The 21,467-nt window shown below is 31.7% G+C and overlaps 1 protein-coding gene across 1 annotated transcript; it reads right to left on the bottom strand.

Moving 5' to 3' along the window:
* Positions 1–20,807: 20,807 nt before the first annotated feature.
* LOC107909257 (uncharacterized) lies at positions 20,808–21,467 on the bottom strand. The gene has a single exon (XM_016836724.2). It carries the CDS (start codon positions 21,321–21,323, stop codon positions 21,117–21,119), a length of 207 nt encoding a protein of 68 aa, XP_016692213.2. The 5' UTR covers positions 21,324–21,467; the 3' UTR covers positions 20,808–21,116.

Raw genomic sequence — 21,467 nt, 5'->3', positions numbered from 1 at the left:
TATTCCGCCTTCTTTTTCTCTGCTGTTTGGTTCTTTTATCATACTATTCAAAGTCTATAACTATTAAAATCTGTTTATTCATTGATAAAATTGACAGATTCCATTTTTCTCAATCTCAACGCCAGGCTATAAGCTCACTTTTCATGGTTTTTTTCCTTGAAAGATTACAAAAAACCAGCACTTGCATGTCCCTTTTTTTATAATCATTACGAAGTTGAGAAAAAGAGATGGTGCTTTCGAGACATGAATTTTGGTTTTTGATGGTAATTATGCACAAGATAAGCAGCTAATTAGGATTGCTGATGACCTCTATGATACGCTTTTTTTTTTCACGACTTGATAATGACCCATGTTAAAATTTTGGGACATTTCAAGGTTCCCAACGACAGTTCCCATCTGCCATTGGTTCATTTGTGAATATTATATTAGGAAGTGTACTTGCTTAACATTGGATTAAACTGCTGCCGGTGCTGATTTGGCAATAAATCCGCGTGGAAAAATAGCATATTGCGTCTGCTGGGATGCCTGAAAATGGTAAAACCAAGTATTGTCCTACAACAGAAGATGAACAATCATATGACGATCCAAACTCTGAAATTGTGTTGATTCTGACACAATGCCATCATTTCTACTTTCTTCTTATTGCTTTTCCGGTTTCTGAGTCTGATCTGATCATTCATGCCTCTCTTTTACCAGATCCAACCATTTACCAGTACATATGCATGGTTATCCAAAGAGTAGAACCTTCATTCAGAGAGAGCTACATTGCTCTATTCAACGACAACTTCGGTACCCATCATCTGCTAAGGAACATCATTAGACTTTACCTAGCTAGTTTTGTTTACAACTTAAAGTCAACAAAGAGCCAAAAAAAAGAAGAAGAAAAAATCATGAAGAATTGAAGATGAGTGTTTTAACAAAAATATAGCGAGACTAGAATAATTTGCGATAGAGATTCCGATTCGTGCTTGCCAACAAATCAACTTCAACAGACAACAACTAGTGGTGGAACGGAAGGGAGAACAATAATTCCAGCATCATACCCCACAAAAGAGTTCCATCGTCAGCTATTTTAGTCGTATTGTTTAGAACTACATAGCATGCAAGAGAAGACTTCACAAGCGAGGATTAGTGTGATGCTGAAACGCGTCATTTCACATCAATAATATCATATTTAAGATTACTTAATCTCCTCCTCTATCTAATCTCACGGACTTGATTTTTCAAACTTAGTTTGTTCTATAAGTTTTCAACTTTTCGGTAGCCTCAACTTTTTTTCCTTTAATGGATAGACAATAAAAGAAGTTAAAAATGATCTCTTTTCCTATCACGTTTTACTCATTCGTTGTTGAATTTATAAATTTAAGTGCATGTCTACCATATAAGGATTAAATCAATCCAAAAACATAAATTTCTTTTTGTTGATTTAAAATTTTTCTTCATTATTTTGTGATTACTACAAGTAATACATTGAGTGTGTGTTTGACTTGTCCCCATAATCTCACTTTTCAAAATAGGAATGTGTTCTCTTTTCAATTTTGACGCCACTACCACCATTCTCCCATCGGATTCCGGCATTGTTCGAGGGGGATGTTGGAAGCCAACGGTAGCCTTCGTCCCCTCCTTCAGCCCTACTAGCCTGAAGCTCCCCAAAGAAAATCAGAAAGCCCTTGAAAATGCAACCAAAGCCCGCAACTTTCCCTTTCCGATCGGCTTCATCAGCCACTACATCAGCCTCCAGTCAAAGATGAAAGCTTCCCCTAGCCTTCTCTTGGCCATCACCACTCAAATCTCTGAACATGAAGCCAAAAGGTTGTTGGTACTTAAATTTCTTATTCAAATAATAAATGATCTTTTGTTTATTTGAATTACTTAATGATTTATTTTCAGATTCTTTTGTTTCTATTTCATCTGGTTTTTATTTTAAATTCATTTTAACTATTGTGAACAATAGTTGTACTGGTTGCTGCTCGTTAATTATTGTTGTGGATTGAGAATTCAAGGGCAAAGAGTGAGGATGTCTACCATTAACAAATTAAAAATAGAAAAAAAAACATAAAGTTATAACATTACAAGTTTTCTTAATCTTGTTTCAAATTAAGTTTGTAATATCTTCAAGTCAAGTTTCATGTCCTTGAAGACTATCTAAAGTTGATATTTTAGAGGTTTGTCAAATCGATTTTGATGCTATTTTTTTAACAAAAAATATAAAATATATCACAAATTTTTTCATCTTTAATTCAAATTTTCAATTCATTTAAATTATTTTTTAAAACTTGAATTGCAAAAACAAGTCATGTTTGAAATTTTTCTCTTCTTATAACCAAAAACCCATGTTAAGAAACAAAAGAGGTAAAAAATAGAGAATCAATCATTTTGTTTAGTGTTTTATTTTTTTTCTATTTTTATTAAAAAAATAGGTATTGAATATTTCTATTCAGGTAATACAAAGAGAAAATTTGGAGGGTTTAAAAAAAAATCCTAATTTTTTCTTTCTTTATCTATTTTTTGAAAATTTTATTTACTTTAATTTTAGAATTTTAAATTTTTTAAAAAAGAATTTCAATTTTTATCCCTTTGTATACAAAATTTATAAAAATTGAGAATGAAAATTGTTATTATACTTAAGAGTCAGGTGACAATAAAACAATTTCAAAAAATTTAATAATTAAATTGTAAAATTTTTAGTTAAGTTCTAATAATACAATTTATCCTAAATTGATGCAATTAAAGTTTAGGACGTTACATATGAAATATTTGATTATTTACAGTAATTACGGAGTGTAAAATTATTATATATAATACGCTTGTATATTATCTGTCATGAATATAAATTTTAAATTATAAACCAGTAATTAATATTGCAGTGCTACTTCTTCAAGGTTTGTAACCGCTACAGCCGACCTTATTTAACACCGCCAATAGAATAGGGTTGTAGGTACCTGATTTCACCCTTTATTTCGAGTTTCACATGCCTTTTGGGCAGTGTCGAGTGTCGACTCTTAACCAGATTGAAACTTGAACGTGTGGAGTAACTAAAAAAGAGCGGCGGCATGCATGGCGCCCAATCCATGCCTTGATTCAATCCTTCATTGGGAAAACGCGAGACAGACGCGGAGAGGTGGCTATTTCGTTCCAAAAGTCAAAAAGGGTTTGTCAAGTGTTTATTTATTTCCTTGGTTTGTTCAAGAAGTCAACTTACTCATCTCATTAATTCATTCATGATTGCATGCTTCAAATTCAACCCCCCAAGTTCATAGACATCAAAGCATGGGGGGCGACACTCTTCACCTGCATTTGCCTTTGGTTTGGTTACTCTGCTTCTTTATTTGCATTTCAAGGAGTTGACTTCTCCCCTATTTCCACTTCCCAACAATATTAATATATTCACAGGGGCTGACTTTTCTCTTCTGTCATCTCATGAATGGGGCCGCTAAACTCCAGTTACAGATAACATCAGATAAAGATAAAATTGAAGATAGGGATAACCAATTTTTATAGTTCAAAGATATTATTTTATTTCTGCAAAGTTGATGAAAAGTTGATAAAGATGAAATTTTATAACTAAGTAGTGATATTGATTTAATCAAATATATTATAATGGTGTAGATTTTTAAATCAAGTTTATGGTATTGTTGTTAAATAATTTCTTAATTAATCAGGATAGTTACGTTCTCCATTATTTAAGATTTACTCATGAAATGGAAGCTGAGAAAGAAGTGCTTTTCACAGAAAAAATTGAAGTTGAACTAATGAAGTAATTTTATTATCATGGACACTTCCCAACTGCCCTTTCAAACAAAACCATAACTTAAAAATGTATTTAAGCTTAAACCCTTTTGCAGATTTCAGTTGGAAAATAAAAAACCTACTACGGAGGTTGTAATTAGGGAGCCTGAGTTTAAAGAGACGCATTAATTGGTGCTTTCGACTTTCGACCAGCTATCACCCAAGAGCCACCTACAGGCTAATTAATCCAACGGAAAGGACACTCAACCTACAACCATTGCTTTTTTAACTTATGAGTTAGGCATATATAGTTTTAATTTATAACAACCAACTTAATTAAATGATTAGTTGAGTGGTTATATTTTTTAGGAATATTTATAGTTGTAAAAAAAACTTAATTAATTTTGAAAATTTTAATAATTAATTAACAAATGTTGGATGCAATTGTAAGGCATGTTGCACTTCCAAGGGAAGAACGAGGTTCAAACCTTGAACACTATATTGTTGGAGGGACAACCTCGAACTTTGAACCCCAAACATGAACCGTACTAAAAAAAATTCAATAAATAATATTGTTAAAGTTGTGAGACTCAAATCTTTGTTAAATAAATAAAATACAGTGGTAAAATAATGGGATCTGTGTAGGGCTTAAGGCTGAGGGCTGAAAGGGTTTTTCAACTTTTTAAATAGATGTAGTCGAAACTCCTCTTGTATCATTTATTTTTTAACATTAATGAATTTATTCTTCTCTACCAGTGATTTTTTCCCGAAAATATTTCCACATAAAAATATGTGTGTTATTATTATTGTGACCATTCTATTACCATTATCAGCATCTATTATAACAAATATTTTTTTAAATTAAAAAATATTTTTTTATCTATTTATGTGTCTATGCATCTATGTATGTAAATATATATTTATCTATCTATCTATTTATCCTTTTTAACAAAGTCTAACTAAATTTGACTAAAATTTTGTTTGTATAAATTTTTAGTTACTATAATAAGGCATTTGCATTAAAATATCTTATTATGTAAGTAGAGTCCACCCGTTCTCTCTCTCTCTCTTCTTACGCGGTAGTTGTGAGTTATTGCCTTTCAAGTTTTAATGCTTTGTTCTAGTTGGTTTCTAGCAGTTTTTTTGTTCTCACGACGTTTTCAGTCAGTTATGACGGAAGAGTTAGCCCATGACTGTCAAGGGCTCTATCTCATTGATATTGTTTGGACGATTATCTCATTAATTTAGAAAACATCCAAAATTGATCTTAGTGATGATAATAGTGAATTTCCGGATTCCTGTTGTTGGATGCTTTGTTTATTACAGAGGGATTGTGTTCCAAATTTGAAGGTAATTATTTCGATCTTGAGAACTTTATGGAAGTTGTCCTCCCCTGTTGACTTCTCTTCTTTGGATGAATAATTTTTTCACATCAAATTTGGTTCTATGAGGGATGAACTTCGGGAGGGAGCGCAAACTTCTTTTTATGTGATTATGGTGTTGAGTTGTGTCCTACTGCTAATTTTCTTACTACCTTTATGTTAGGATTTTTGTGTCATTAATGTAATGATTATTGAAATAATGAAACTGATTATTTATGGAAATTAATTATTATTATTATTATTATTATTATTATGTTAGACTGTCTTCAATGGTTTTTACACACAAAGTAAAATGATTAGTTACCTAAAGTTTAACTAATATTAAGTTACATTATAGCCAATTGAGTCTTAGCTCAATTGGCATCAGTATTGTTGTCAATGCAAGAGGACGTGAGTTTGAGTGTGTTGAAGCGTATTATCCTCCTATTTATGGGTTGAGGAGAGGCTATAGGCAGTCCTAAGTATTGTGTCAAAAAGGGTAGATATTATCAAAACCTATAATGAGACAACTTATATTAATAGATAATCTAAATTGTTCATAGTTCTCATAATCAAATTGAGAAAATGAGTCAAATAAAAGTGAACTACTATGTCGCCTATAAGTCCAATATGGAAGATAACTTGTCTTGGTTATTAAAGCCGGATTGACTCCTAGAATAGAAACATAGATATGATTGTCTGGACTAACAAAACATTGGACAAGACCCAAGTTGATTTTATCTTAGATCCATTTATAGATTTATTTACTTGTGACATTTATGGTTTGACTTACCTAAATCTTAACAAAGTGAATAACTATGTGTGTGCATAGCTCATGCGTTTTGATAAATTGAAAACATCCGCTCTCATAATAGTGGATCAAAAGTTGGTATGTTGGGTACATGACTTATGCATAATAAGGTTTCACTCACAGTAGTGGAATCATATCTCGATAAAAGAGTAAATGATATTCGCACATTGTCATTGTAAGGATTTTGAAAATGGAACATGGTCAATAGTCATTTGTCTAGGATAAATGATTTTACCATTACTAATTTCATGAATGATCATTTTCATTATGAAAGATACAATGGTGACCATGAGATAAAATGGATCGAATTAGGTGGACAAATTTAAAGAGATCATGAATATCCTATGAGGGTGACACACATATGACAGTATCATTGGACTAAAGCCTAAAACCATTAGATTTCTTAATGGTATATAACAAAGAGATTATGTTGGAAAAATCTTATTAAGAAAACAGTTATTTAGTTACAACTTAAATTTAAATTTTTTTCTTAAAATCGAGTCGTGATATTTATAATAATAAACTTAAACCAGAATTGTGCTTGTGCCTTGTATGAGGCGGACTTAAGTCGATCTCGATTTTCAACCGAACGACCTTCTGCATTATTCTCAAACCTTGAATTGCGACGAGTGTGGGCTCAAGCAACACGAACCAAATCACAAAAAATAAACAATTTGCTTACTTTCAGTAGGGAAGTAAGTTCTCTCTATAAATCGACAAAACTCGTAATTTCCAGAAAATATATTTTATTATATGTAAATAAATTACCACTACTTTGTGGCAAAATAACGATGTATGGATGTTGTGCAAATAGCTCAATCGGTGCTCTCTATTTATAGGGAGAAGTACAAGAGTTTCGATTGAATAAATACTGACTAAATAATATCATTTAAATAGAAAATACATTCCTACTCTAAATAAAATAGGGGGCGGCACACCTAGACTTGATCATGGGTCGAACCGGGTGAAAGCTCGCCTAAAAAGTGGGAGGATTTGAGAAAAACATATAGGCTCGAAAAATAGGCTTGGGCAAAAAAACGAGTCCGGTCTTCTAAACAGGTTAGGCCTTGAGTAAACTTTTTTTTTGCCCAACTCGAATTTGCAAAAAAAAAACTACTGCTTTTTGTTGTTGTTTTGTCACTGTTTTGGTGTCGTTTTACTATTATATTACTACTATTTTGTTGTTATTGTTTGGATATTGTATAACTCTTGTTTTATTGTTAATTTTGCTACTATTTTAGAGATATTTGCTTGCTAAGTTGCATCTATCTTAGTGTTATTTAAGTATAAATAATTTTTAATTTATTTTTAATTTGTTGGGAAATATTTATTTTAATGTTTTTAGTGTATTTGATGTATTATATTTTAAATTTTTTTATATAAAAAAAATAATATAAAAAATTTAATACGGGCTGGCCAAGCTCTGGTTTTAGCATTTTTATCTAGGCCTGGCTTGGGAAAAATTTTAGGCCCATTTTTCGATCCGAGCCAATCCTGAGTCTAGAAAACGGTCCTAAAATTCTATTAAATCCCAACCCAAACCCGACCTAGCCCGACCCATTATCATCTCTAGGCACACCTTTGTATTTTCTATTAGGGCTACCACCCTTCATGTACATATGAGAGCTAACTGGGTCACTATGTATTGGGTCTAATTATGTGCACTTCTTGGACTTTTAACCCAACACTTTTTAATTTATTCCAACCTTATATATATATTCTATTTCCCAAAATAAATATTATCTAATCAATTAATTTAATTAATCATATTAACTAAATTAATTTTCCAATTAAATAATTTTCTGAACTCAATTCTAATTTTGTTAAAGTCATAACAACTTTATTGTAATAGAATCTATGAGGAAATATATTTAACTTTCTTATTCAATTAAATTCATAATGACTAATTAACTTAATTCCATCTTTAAGCTTCAATTATTTAATTATAATTAATTAAATAATAATTTTTACAACCTTAAATTAATTCATTAGTCATTTCTTGTTCTTAGCGAGAAAGCACATTCATTGCGGATAATGATACATGAGATCTATTTCTCTTCATCATTTCCATTCATTTCTATTCATTGGTTCTATGTGTAATTCATTTATGGTTATCTCGAGCTACCGGAGAGATCGATTATACATATATAATGAGAGTTCAAATAACCTATAATTATGTTTCGGCTTTTGGCCTATTAATTGTAACATTATTTAGTGACGAAGTCATTCTGTAACACCCCTCATTTGACCTAATCACCGAATCCGAGTTACAAGATGTCATATTCATTATCGGAGCAAGTATAGTCAAAACTTACAGTAAAATAATCATTCACATGTGAAATAAAACAGCAAACATCAAACATCATCAAATTACAATAATAAATCATTTACGAGTCTTATTTGAGCTTACAAAAGCTCTTTTGTCAATTCAAACTTGAAATATGACCAGATTGTAAAGTTTTTAAAATGTATGGATCGATGTCGCAACTTCCTCTGGTTCTCATCATGATGTGACCATCTCAATATGTCACGTCATGACGATAACCCTTAGCTCGTCACGATATCACTCACTGTAATGGCAACATTTCGATGTCCAATATCCGAGGTCATGACATGACACTTGTTTTTGGTAAAAATGAACCATTTTGGTACTTATTTCAAGTTTGAACCAAATACCATTCAATATACTCAACAATCATCATTTTTACTTGAATCAAATCATACTAAAAATATACCAAAACAAATCATTTAACCATTTCCAATAAACTAATTCAATATCAGTTCAACCTAATACAAAGTATTCCAATTCAATACATTTAATCGTATGCCATCCAAACCAACCAACTAATCATTCAAATACCAAATCTTACCTATGCTAATTCATATTAAAATATGCCAATTCATTTCATTTACCCAAACTTGTATACCTTATACTCATTTATGGCTTATAAGCCTTAAACATAACCATTAACTATTAAGATTAGACCACATTTTACAAGCATGCATCAAGTTACCAATGTTCAAACACATTTTCATTTCATTCATCTATTAACCAAGTTACCGTTTCTACTTCATTCATGCTATTTCATATGTCATACCTTTAATTATAAATCATCACATCTATTAACATAAGCATGCATATATGTCCATTAACATGTATAATTCAAGTCACCAAATTAACATGATAGGTGAAAGTTAAAACAAACTTGCCAAAAGTAAACACATTTACATACTAAGATGTACCACAAGACACCTTATATACATGTCACAACCCTAGGTTCAAAATGATCAAACATCTACCAATTCAGTGATAGGATAGTGTGAGCTTCAAAATGTTCTGGCTTGACTTGTTCCGCAAGGTAACGGTCTACAAAGAAAAGGTAAAACAATCGGGTAAGCATATAAAATGCTTAGTAAGCTCATATGAAAACTAATTCTTACCTTGATCATTTATGTAAAAATAATTTTCTATTGGTTACCAAATTAACTTTTTTTGGCACTTTAGTACATATCTCTACATGCAACATCACCACAAATCGAATACGTTAGTTATGTTCTCGAATCATAAATATTATCATCATTTAAAACAGAATCATATAGTTATATATAAGTCAAGTATCATATAGAAAATTGTTATTAAATTAATTACCTAAAATAATTACTAATCTACTAGAATCACAAATTAGTAATGTAAATTCCAAAGCAAGATAATAATAAACTAATTAAATAAAATTAAAACTAAAGCTAACCCTAAGTTAATGTTACGGTTTCTCCTATTCCTAGTTTTGACTATGCGAACTACTTTAGCTTAGATCCAATTACGTTACTTGATGATTAATTAACTTTTAGTTTAGGGTTTTAACTAATTAGCTAGTAATTAACCTAGTTATTACCTCCCAACCTCTAACTAAATCAACTAGTCCACATAATCTACTTATCTCCCGACCTCACAGATTATACTGGGATAAATTAAAGGATTCTTGGTAGAATTATCTCCTGACCTCATCTTACCTATGTTACTTTCTAGGGTCGTCAATCCTAAGGTTTATATACTCTTAATGTAATCCAACCAATCCAGATTAAATCATATCATTCAGTTAATTAATTAGGTTAAAATAGTTGAAACATGCGAGATATGTATAAAGCATAAACTTATTCTAATAGAATAATAGAATAAAAGAAAAGATAAAGAATGCTCATGGATTAATCGATGCATTTTCCGTAAATTGGACTCTTAAATATTAAGTAAATCTATTATAATATATATTAATTTTCAATTTTATATTAATTTTCACCTTATGCCGCCTCATTTTAAGACAATGGCATAATTGCTTCTTTAGTCCCTTTAATTTTTCTTTAATCTATAATTCAACTTCTACCCTTTATACAATTTAGTCCTTATACCTAATTATTCTTAATTCATGCGAATTTACTTAACCAAAACCTAATTAGCTAAACAACTGACTTCGTGATTGCGAGAATCTTATTGGTGGCTAGGAATGAAAAGAGATGTGGTTGAATATGTGGCTAAATGTTTAATTTGTCTGCGAGTTAAAGCAGAACATCAAGTTCCTACCAGATTACTTTAGTTTATTTCTATTCCTGAATGGAAATGGGACTGTATCACGATAGATTTTGTAACGGAGTTACCTTTATCGGCAAGTAAGAAAAATACTATTTGGGTGATTGTTGATTGACTTACGAAATCGACTCATTTTATAATGGTCAAGACTGATTGGTCACTTGAAAAGCTTGTTGAAGTTTATATTTAAGAAATAGTGAGATTACACGGTGTCCCTATGTTGATAATCTCTGATCGAGATCCACGGTTCACTTCGAGATTTTTGAAACAATTGCACGAATCTCTTGGTACGCGATTTAATTTTAGCACAGATTTTGGAAATAGTTGCACGAATCTGGGTGTGTTATTTAGATGTTGGAAGACATGCTTCGTACTTGTGTTATTGATTTTGAATCAGGATGGGAGCATTACTTACCTTTGGCCAAATTTGTATACAACAATAGTTTCTAATCAAGTATTCAAATGGCTCCGTATGAAGCCTTATACGGTCGAAAGTGTCGATCACCTATTTGTTGGATAGAACTGAGTGAAGGAAGAATAATCGGGCCAGAATTAATTCAAGAAACGAGAGACATTGTTAAAAAATTCGAGATAGATTGAAGGCAACTTTTGACAGGCAGAAATCATATGCATATTTGAAACGTCGAGATATTGAATATTCTGTTGGCGATAAAGTATTTCTTAAAGTTTCGCCTTGGAAGAAAATTTTGAGATTTGGTCGAAAAGAAAAACTGATTCCTCGATTTATTGGATCGTATGAGATCACGGAAAGAGTGGGACCAGTTGCATATCATTTAGCTTTGCCTGCGGAACTACAAAAAATTCATGACGTTTTTCACGTTTCAATACTTAGAAGATATCGATTGGATCCTTCTCATGTTATTTCGACAGAATATATTGAGATTGAACCTGATTTGTGGGACGAAGAAGAACCAGTTGAAATTTTGGCATGAGGAGTGAAAGAATTACGTAATAAGCGAGTTTCGTTAGTGAAAGTGTTGTGGCGTAGTCATAGTGTTGAGGAAGCGACTTGGGAATCAGAAGAAACTATAAGATCTCAGTACCCTCACCTCTTTTCAGGTAAATTTCGGGGACAAAATTTATTTATGGAGGAGAATTGTAACAACTCGATAGTTGCAGGTGTCGGAAAATGTATTTTCGAGACTTCGTTTTCATAAATTGGACTCATAAATATTAAGTCAGTTGTATAGTTAATTAGGTTTTGGTTAAGTGAATTTGCATGGATTAAGAATAATTAGGTATAAGGACTAAATTGTATAAAGGGTGGAAGTTGAATTATAGATTAAAGAAAAATTAAAGTGACTAAGGAAGTAATTATGCCATTGTCTTAAAATGAGGTGGCATAAGGTGAAAATTAATATAAAATTTAAAGTTAAAAAACATATTATAATATATTTACTTAATATTTAAGTATATATATTATATTAAAATAAAATAAATAAATAAAAGAAAGAAAAAAAGAAATAGAAAAAGAGACAAAGCAAAAATGAAACAGAAAAGAAAGAAAGAAAGAAAGAAAAAAAGGGAGAAAGAAGGAGACGAAGTCCTTGGGGGCTTCAAAAATTCAAAATTCAATTGGTTAGTCAATTTAGTCCATTTTTCTTGTAATTTTATGTTTTTGGAATCCCAATGTTAAATACTACCCGGCCCATGCCAAAATTTCAGAAATTATTGAGTTTTTAAGTGTTTTTAATGTTGAATAATTTTAGTATTAGGGATTAGATTGATAGATTTTTAAGCTAGAAATGAAAAAGGATTAAATTGTAAAATAAATTATAAATTTTGAGAAATAAGGGCTAAATTGTGAAAAATTAAAAATTTAGGGATTTAAGTGAAAATGGGGAGTTAAAATTATTCTAAAGTGGAATTTGCATGAAAATAAAGAATTAAATGTGAATAATAAAAGTTAGTCTCGGTTTAGGGACTAAATTGGAATTTAGGAAAATATTGAGTAAAAATTGAAATATTCAATATGAAATTGAATTGTGTTGTATTGATGAATTTTAATTGTTTTAATTCCGTAGCTAACGTTGTACCAGAATCCTCAACTAAAAAAGGGAAAGATAAAGTCGGCGAGGAATAATTTGGAATTTCCAGTTTGTACTTATATAATCCAAACTTAGTTGTTAACTGTTATAATTCAATTTAATGTATATGGTAAGTGTTGAGGTGAGTAATTAATATTTTGATAATTGATTGAAATGGATTGAATTGATAAGTACATATTGAATGTATTGATTATTGAATTGAAATGATTATATGTGATTATATGAAAAATTAGTATTGGATATTGATTGTATTTGGAAAGTGAATTGGAACCCTATTAATTGTATCGGGGTAAGTCGAATATAGAGGGCATGTCATAGGATTGGAAGAGTTCAGGGATTTCTTCGGCTTTGAGTCGATGAGACACTGGGTGTCAATTTATTACTTTAGATTTATTTGATGAGGCACTGGGTGCCAATTTACTTCGATTAAACCGATGAGACACTGGGTGTCAATTTACTACTTTGAATTATTCGATGAGGCACTGGGTGCCAAACTGGTGTGTTTGGTTGGATCTGTGTATCCGTTCGAGTCTGAGTTGTGTTAATAGGGGTAATTAAATAAAATGGTACTATGATTGATATGGAATGAATAATATTATTGATTAAATGATATATGAATTGAATTGTGAAAAGCTATTATATAGCAAGTGATGAGAATTGAGTATGGTATGAAATGATGTATTCATAAATTGAGTATTGAATGACTAATGTCACTGTACAAATAAATATGGTTTGATATGTGTATTGAGACATTATGTAACAAGTGAAATATGATAGTGTATGATAGTTATGACACTAGACAGTAATATGTGTTTAAAATTCAATTGTACATATTATATTATCTTTTGTTTTTAAATATTCAGATTATAGAAATACCATTGAGTTTTACTCAGCGTACGGTTTTATTTTCTGTGTGTAGGTTAGGTACTTAATTTTGATCGTCGATTTAGCATCCAACAACGGTCCCGAACTCAAACATGGTGATGTTTATCCTTTTGAAATGTGTCGGCATGTACTTAGGGTGTCTAAATAATAGTTATTTTGTGAATTGTTTGTAAATAAGGTTATAAATATAATGTTAGTTTGGTATATATATAAACATGTGAAATTAAGTTAATATTTAAGTGTTCATGAATTAAGCAAAATAAATTGAATTAGGAATGATTTAAAATGATGTTTTAATGATATGAAATGATGATATAATTGTGGTACCTATGAGGGTACATTGGTTAGGCACCTAGGATGTTTGTTTGATATGATTTGGATGTGTTTGATTGTGTTTTGAATTGGTTAAACGAATGATTTTTGAGTTGCTTATAATCCAAGCTTGCAGGGAATGGTAAACTTGTTGTTTAAGGTACATTTTGAGTCCACACAACCAGATACACGGGCGTGTGACTGGGCCATGTGAGACACACGGTTAGCACATGAGTATACGAGGCCATTTCGAAAGGGCACACGGTCTAGTACACGGGCGTATGGTTCGACTGTGTGACTCGAGTCAAAGAGTTACACTGGTATAGACACGGGCTAGGACTCGGTCGTGTGTCCCTATTTCGAATGCCTACACGGTTTAAGACATAGGTGTGTCTCCTAACCGTGTGAGTCACACGGCCTAACCACACGGCCGTGTGAACCTTGCAGCTTTGAAAATTTTTAATATTTTTCGAAAAATTTTCTGAGTTTTCGAATTATTCCTGATTTGTTTCTAATGTGTTTTTTGGGCCTCAAGGGCTCGAATAAGGGATAGTATGTATGAGTTTAATTGGTTTTTTACCTGAATATAATATGATAAGAAATGTTTGTAATTTATGTCTGTTTGATCGATAAGCTTCGGTAATGCTCTGAAACCCTATTCCTACGACGGATGTGGAATAAGGGTGTTACACCCCTAATGTGTTGTTTTGAGCTATTATTTACAAATTACATGTATTATGACCTAATTCGGTCAAGTAAAGACAACTAAATGTGTTAATTTAGGTTGTGTAGACAAAAACACCTTCAACTAATATTTAGCTTCGTCGCAATGTTGTCGTGACATCGCAAGCAGAATACTCCTTTCCACGTCCAAGTTAGGTGTCGCGACATTGCATAGTTAATGTTCTGACATTGAAGGCAGAATGCTCTTTAGGTGGTCTAGAGTTGGTGTTGTGATATCCAAGCTGAGTGTTGCAAAATCGGAGGCAGTCCACTGACTCCTTGGCCTAAATTGATGTCCCGCAGACTTAATTAACATGTTAGTCTTCCCTTGGGCCTATCTTGGCTTTTAAGGTCATAAAACACTCTAAAAATGCTCATTTTATTAACTTTAACTAAAAACATACTAGAACGGAAATTTAACTAAAACGATACTAAATTACTTGTAAACAAGCTCATAAGTGTTAAGAAGAACCTAATTTGCCACCTCAAATTGTGGTAGATCAGTCACCCATGATGGAAACTCAACTCAACGCTTGGTATAACGTCAAGTCTTAGTTCAATGAGACAAAGGAAATCATCAATATGTATTTTCTAGCACTATAACATAATATATAATATATCATCCCAATGTAAAAAGTGTTAGGTACCCGTAATGACGAAGAAAAGATAAGAGTATTGTACTCTTAATAGACCCATAACATAAATATGTTAGAGTGTTATAATTATGAGAACACTCTTGATGGAATTTACCTATGTGAGTGAAAAGTATGGTCGCTTTTAGGAGCTTGAGGGCTTGGTTTTAATAGCACTCGTGAAAAGAGGTTATAGACACATGGCCTTAATAGCGTCCTTGGATATTGTGCATTTTTTGGTGTTGAAATCATTCGTTGTGTGAGATGTGTTTGGTTAATCAAAATGAATATCTCATTCAAAACATAGTCTACCATGCAATTTCGATTAACTTTAACATGTTTGCACTAAGTGAAGGTTCAATTGTAAGACACGTTCATTTATGCAATTGATTTCATGAAAAGTTATAAGTAACAAAAAATTATGTCACATGATTATTAACAAATAGTCATAATCAATCAAGTATACATCTATTGAATGATTATGCTTATTTTTAAATATATGACTATCCATTTGGGTAGTTATGTCCATATGAAGGATATGAGACCTCTTATAAATAGGAAAGAAATTTCATTTGCATTGCACACTAAAAAAAACATAGAAACAAAGTTCATTTTATTTCTCCTACCACTTTTCATATTCCTATATTGTTCTTTAAAGAATTACTGCAAAAATTCTTTATAGAAATTGATATCCTTGCTATGCTCCACTCAGTGTTCAATGCTCAGTGGACTATTTTCGTGAATCCAAAACGTAGACAGTCATTAGGCCTCATTGTATCCTAGAGGTTCATTTGCCAATAACTCTTTTGTACACCATAATATAGTTGGGGGTGAATAGATCCTTAAAGAAAGTGACTTTGATACATGCCTTGAAGCCTTCTTTAATTTCTCATAAGTTCATTTTTATCCCTACAGACCAACATGCTAATGATATTTGATTCCATTGCAAATAAAAAATTATTGACATAAGGCCTCTCTCAAGGTCGAGCAACCTCAAGATTCTAGATTCTAGGGGCACATTCATTACCAACTATTATAGGATTCTGTATTATAGGGCTTCTTTCATTATTGTCATTCTAATGCAACAAGTCACTCTTTGGTTCAATCAACTTTATTTTGATATAATCCATCTTAGCATCGTTGTTCACGTTAATATCAATAATATTGTTAAGATAACCAAAAAGCTCTCTGTATTTATTGTATTCCACAAACATTTTAGGGTACCCTCTTTTAAAAAACTTGTTTAAGTGAGGCTGATGTATGCCCTTTCCCCGTCTTGTTTTTATATACTTGACGTTTGATTCTTAAGTCTTTTTTTGTGCCAACACTTTCATAATATGGCAACATATAATTCTTTTAGATTCAAAAAACTTTCAACTATAGTAAAAATATTAACCTATCAGTCTATAATCCACCATGAATACAAATGTGTTTCCATAGTAGTCATTCCTTATAGAGTTATATGTTATTTTCAATGTCTTCATATATAAATGTTCAGGTATTGGTTCTACTACGCCATCCATGGGAACATTCAAATCATAATAATACAATTTTAATAAATCTTTATGAACCAACTTAAATATATTCCATATCGGGGACCTTTGTAGTTGCACTTCCCATAAGAAATTGGACTAACATTTGGTTTTACTTTACTTCAACTTTAGCTCAGCTTTCAACTTAAACTCCTATTTTTCTCTTAAAGCCATCTCATATTGCTGCACAAAGTTCTTCAAAGTGCTTTTATCGTTCAAAAAAATTATTGAAATAAGCATGCATGCCATCACTTCTTTGGTTTATTTCATCCTAGCCTAGAAAAGGTGTCTAAGATAAATGAGAACCCAACTTTCCATTTCATCATACAACTTCATAAGTCATTCATTTCCATTCAAGCCATGATTAGGAATATATTGGAATTCAACTATAGTTAAGCTTTCTTGGACTGTGGCGTTGAATTCTTTATTTTTTGTATTATAATCAACAACACCCCTCATCTTTAAAGACAATTTAGTGTACGCAAAATCTATGAGTCATGTTAGGCATCACCAAATTGATTGCAACCTTTATGCTTTCTGATAATGTGCGTAATTGACATATTTTATGATTTATTCTAATTACTTTTGGACATGAATGCTACTAATTTTGGCACTTTATTGATTATTTCTATGTAGGTGCGACTCGGTTAATTGAATCTCCTGCCCCAGGTATTATTTCGAGACATTCCGTTTATGAGCCTCTTCAAACAAGTCTTATTGCTATTGATTCGATGGTCCCTATAGGACGTGGTCAGCGAGAATTAATTATTAGGGATAGACAGACCGGTAAAACAACGCATGTCCAAAATGTTAGAATACAAGCTAAAACATGAATTCACCGTGGAAGAAAAAAATTTGTGTACAAAACTTTGAATTTAGGATTATTTTATTTTAATAATTATTTTTATTATTTATTTGAAAATATATATCTTGAAGAGATCAATTAGGATTATATTTATCTTAGAGAGCAAGTTAAAACTTCCTATATTTTTAAACTTGCCTATAAGAAGTTTTTACTTGCCTATTTATTTTAAGGATAAATTATATTTTGGTTTTGGGAAGAGTTGAAATATAGGAGGCAACAAACTCCTATTTGGTTAGCTTTAGGTTTTATTATATATATTATTACATTGAAGGAGAGGAATCACAACTACCATAACTATTATATATATTATTACATTGAAGGGGAGGGAAGCACAACTACCATAACTATGGTTGTTTTAAGTTTTTATTTTCTTTTGAATAAACAATTCCCCTTCAATAATATTTTTATGAGTACTTGAGTAGCTACGTTCTATCTAGCCAAAGGTTGAGAAAAACTCGGTGTTTGAATTGTAAGATCCAAATCCACACTTCAACTCTTTCTCGCCTTGGTAATCTCTTTTTCTTCAAGTTTGAGATAAATAGGATCATCTCATAGCATCGTTCTAGGCATCGTTTCGAGAAGGGTCTCTTATTTGATGTTTGGAACAATAAATAGTTGGTAAAAGAAATAATTCAATTCATAATTGTTAATTTATTTTACTATAGAAAAAATTGGTGTAGTTCGATTAGGTGTGCAATTGGGTGACGTCATGGGATCAAGCGATCTAATTTAAATAATCCGTATAGTTGAGATCGTTAATTAAAGTCATGTTCCTCTCATTCGCAAGGCTATCAAAGAATTAAATTATAGGAGCTGCTCTTAAGGTTGTTTATTTGACAAGGGTTAATTGTTAGGCTACTTCCGCAATTAATTTACAACTAGGAAATGATTAGTGGTTTGAAGTTGTTCCTCGATCACTTTAATCGATTTATCATATAGTAAAAAAGACATTCATAATCTATAATCAATTTCAAAATTGAAACTGACACCGTACCCGAGCCTAGAGTTTTTATTAAATTGGTTTATTCTACTTTATTTTCAAATTTGCTCTTTACCTTTTGTTTTAGTGGTGTTTCAATTTTATTTATTTATTTTCGTATACTTTAAACTTCCTCTTTCTTGTTTTACGCAATATTGCAGAAGTCACAAGCATGGAATTACCCATAAGATACTCTAGTTGTAAGGAATCTCAAAACTAGTTAGACCAATCATGTAGGATCGACCCTACTTCCCTAACTGCCAAATTTAAATTTTGTTTTAGGCGTAGGAGTTTTATTTTTGGTGGATTCTACATCTACATGAGTTTGTGAAAATGCAATAATGATGAATGTCTCCCATGGTAGATACCCACATTATGAACAACTATCCAAATGTCCCAACATTTTTGTGTTAAACCAAAGCACACCTAAGGAGGATAGGTTAGCATGAATAAAATTAACTTCTACAATCCTCAGCTAAACATTGCATTTCATTTGAACAGCTTTATTGAACTTTGACCATTAATGTTCCTAACAATTTGAATGTTTTCCATATCATCTGCCTCAAAGTTTTTCTTTAATTGATTCAACACATGCCTATGTGCAAACATAAGCCTAAACATGTGAAGAAAAAGTTCATGACAATGGTTTGTGAGTACTCTAGTTACATGCCAACACCCATCATCATCTAATACAATATTGACTTTTGCAAAACAACTATTTCTCTGCTACTCCTATTACGACGAGATTTATCATATTTATCACAAGATAAGAGGGCATATTTGGGGACTTCACCACCCTTTTTATACACCAAACTCTTCACTATGCTAAACCTTTTCAATTTGGCATGATTGTGATAAAAGTGGAACAATGAATCAATTGTTGAAAAATGCATTCACTGATTGGGCTTGATTCCAAATTCAAATATGGTCATTTTGCATCATTGCTTCCTTCTTTATTCATTGCAATGATTCTAATAGAATGAAGCAATTAGGAAACTCATCACCAACATCTTGAGAGTGCAATCTTCGGATGTTCTATTAGAATCATTGCTTCCTTCTTTATTCATTATACTATCTTCATCCAAGAATCCAAACAAATCATTTAGTGTTTATACTAAAATAGGACATTATCATTACCGTAAAATAAGGATTTAAAAATAAATATAAATAATGTTATTTTAAAAATAAATATAAATTATAATTATTAAAAAAATAAATTCAAAAACATTTGAAAATCAAAATCTTAAATCCAAAAGAAAAATAAAATAATAATATTTAATATTTAATTAGGTTAAATAGAATTAATAATATTTATTTTCAGTTTTTTTTAACAATACTATCTTATTATTAACTAATCATTATGCATCAAATATTACTTATTTTATTAAAAATCGCATCTGAACAACCTTTAAATAGCATTTGTGAGGGATGGTAAAATCAGAGGAGAAGTAACCTTATTAAGTAGGGGGACCATAAAATGTTGAAAGCTGTAAATTATTAACAAAATTTAGTATGGACTGCCAGTTTGTCGTGTATATTAACAAAGCCAAACAGCAAAAAGGTCTTTCCCAGCAAGAAAAAGGAAAGCGATCGAAAACGCCCTTTATACCCTTGTGTTTCTTTCCATATGCACCTTATTTAATTCTGTGCAACACCCCTGTGATATTAATGTCTTCAACTCTTTAACCCCAAGTACAATTTTTGTTTACATAGATAGAAAAGTGTGAGCTAGCTTCTGTGCTGTGTGACTTAACTTCCTAACCAACAGCTATACATTCATGCACCTTTGCCTTTCTATTTAATGGTTTTTTGACCTGTGAAATTATATTCTACCAAATGCTTAGCCAATGAGACTTAACCATTATGCCTTTCATCAGTTCAGTTCCCAACATGGAAGGGCATCATGGTCGGTTGTCCATCCACTTAATCAACTTGCCTTTTCCTGTGATCGAAACCTTAGGTTTTAGCGACCCTAGCTAGTTGTATTGCATATTTGTTTATAGCCAAATATCTTCCTATGTACAAAAGGCAAGAACATAGTCATACAGGTTTAGGGACAATACCTAACCACAACAGTCCATATCATACGTACATGGTCCGCAGCGATCTCACAAATTCTTCACCTCTCACTTAATTAACGTTTTATATGTTTTTTTTTTCCCAACAAATTAAATCATTAATTATCTTTGCAAATTTGTAGAAAATAGATTACTAGTTTATGTTTCATACGTTTCTACATAAAATGCACACAGCTTATACCCACTAACTGCCCACCTTTTTGACGTAAACGAAACATTTATGAAACGCGATTTTAGAACAGTAGCTAATAGGGCAAAAGAAAACCTTTTACTTACATTTACAGTTCAAAGTACAAATCTTTAACAATGAAGTCCTTTTCAGCCAATCATTGGAAACGATGACTCATAAGCTCATCCATCAGATCTCAGATCAATCTGTTTTAATATACTGCTAGTGCTATGTTTATATAGATAAAAGCTTTGTTAACTGCGGATGATAAAGGAGGAGGACACCGCTCTCCTTTGATCTAATTATGAAAGATTGAAGTTCATCTCCAACTTAGACCTTGCAAAAATAGTAAAAACAAAAGTTGCAGAAAACACAAGTATTCCATGAATTCAACGGTAAGATCGAAGAATGGCTCCACAAAAAGTGCATATAATTGCCTTCCACGATTTCCAGTAAAACGGCACGTAGCAAAACCTTGTACACGTTTTCATATCAGCTACACTTGCCCCTCCGCCACACCTCGAGCAAAACCCTGCCGCCGGCTTACTTTTGCTCACTTTCTTTGTCTGATCAACCAGAAAACAGAAACATACCATGATTTTTCTTCTTCTTTTTCAACTTGACTAGCCCAAGGCTGTGAACCTCCGAGTTGAACCACTCAGTACCCTTAAACAGTTATATACAGCACTTAGCTGTTAAAAAAAGAAGGAGAGAGAGGACAATTATTTGTCTAGGCGAGT

This window comes from Gossypium hirsutum, chromosome D02, assembly GCF_007990345.1.
Source record: "Gossypium hirsutum isolate 1008001.06 chromosome D02, Gossypium_hirsutum_v2.1, whole genome shotgun sequence".
Lineage (NCBI taxonomy): Eukaryota > Viridiplantae > Streptophyta > Magnoliopsida > Malvales > Malvaceae > Gossypium > Gossypium hirsutum.
The sequence above is the reverse complement of the archived record's forward strand: the minus strand, read 5'-3'. Positions and strand labels throughout refer to the sequence as shown.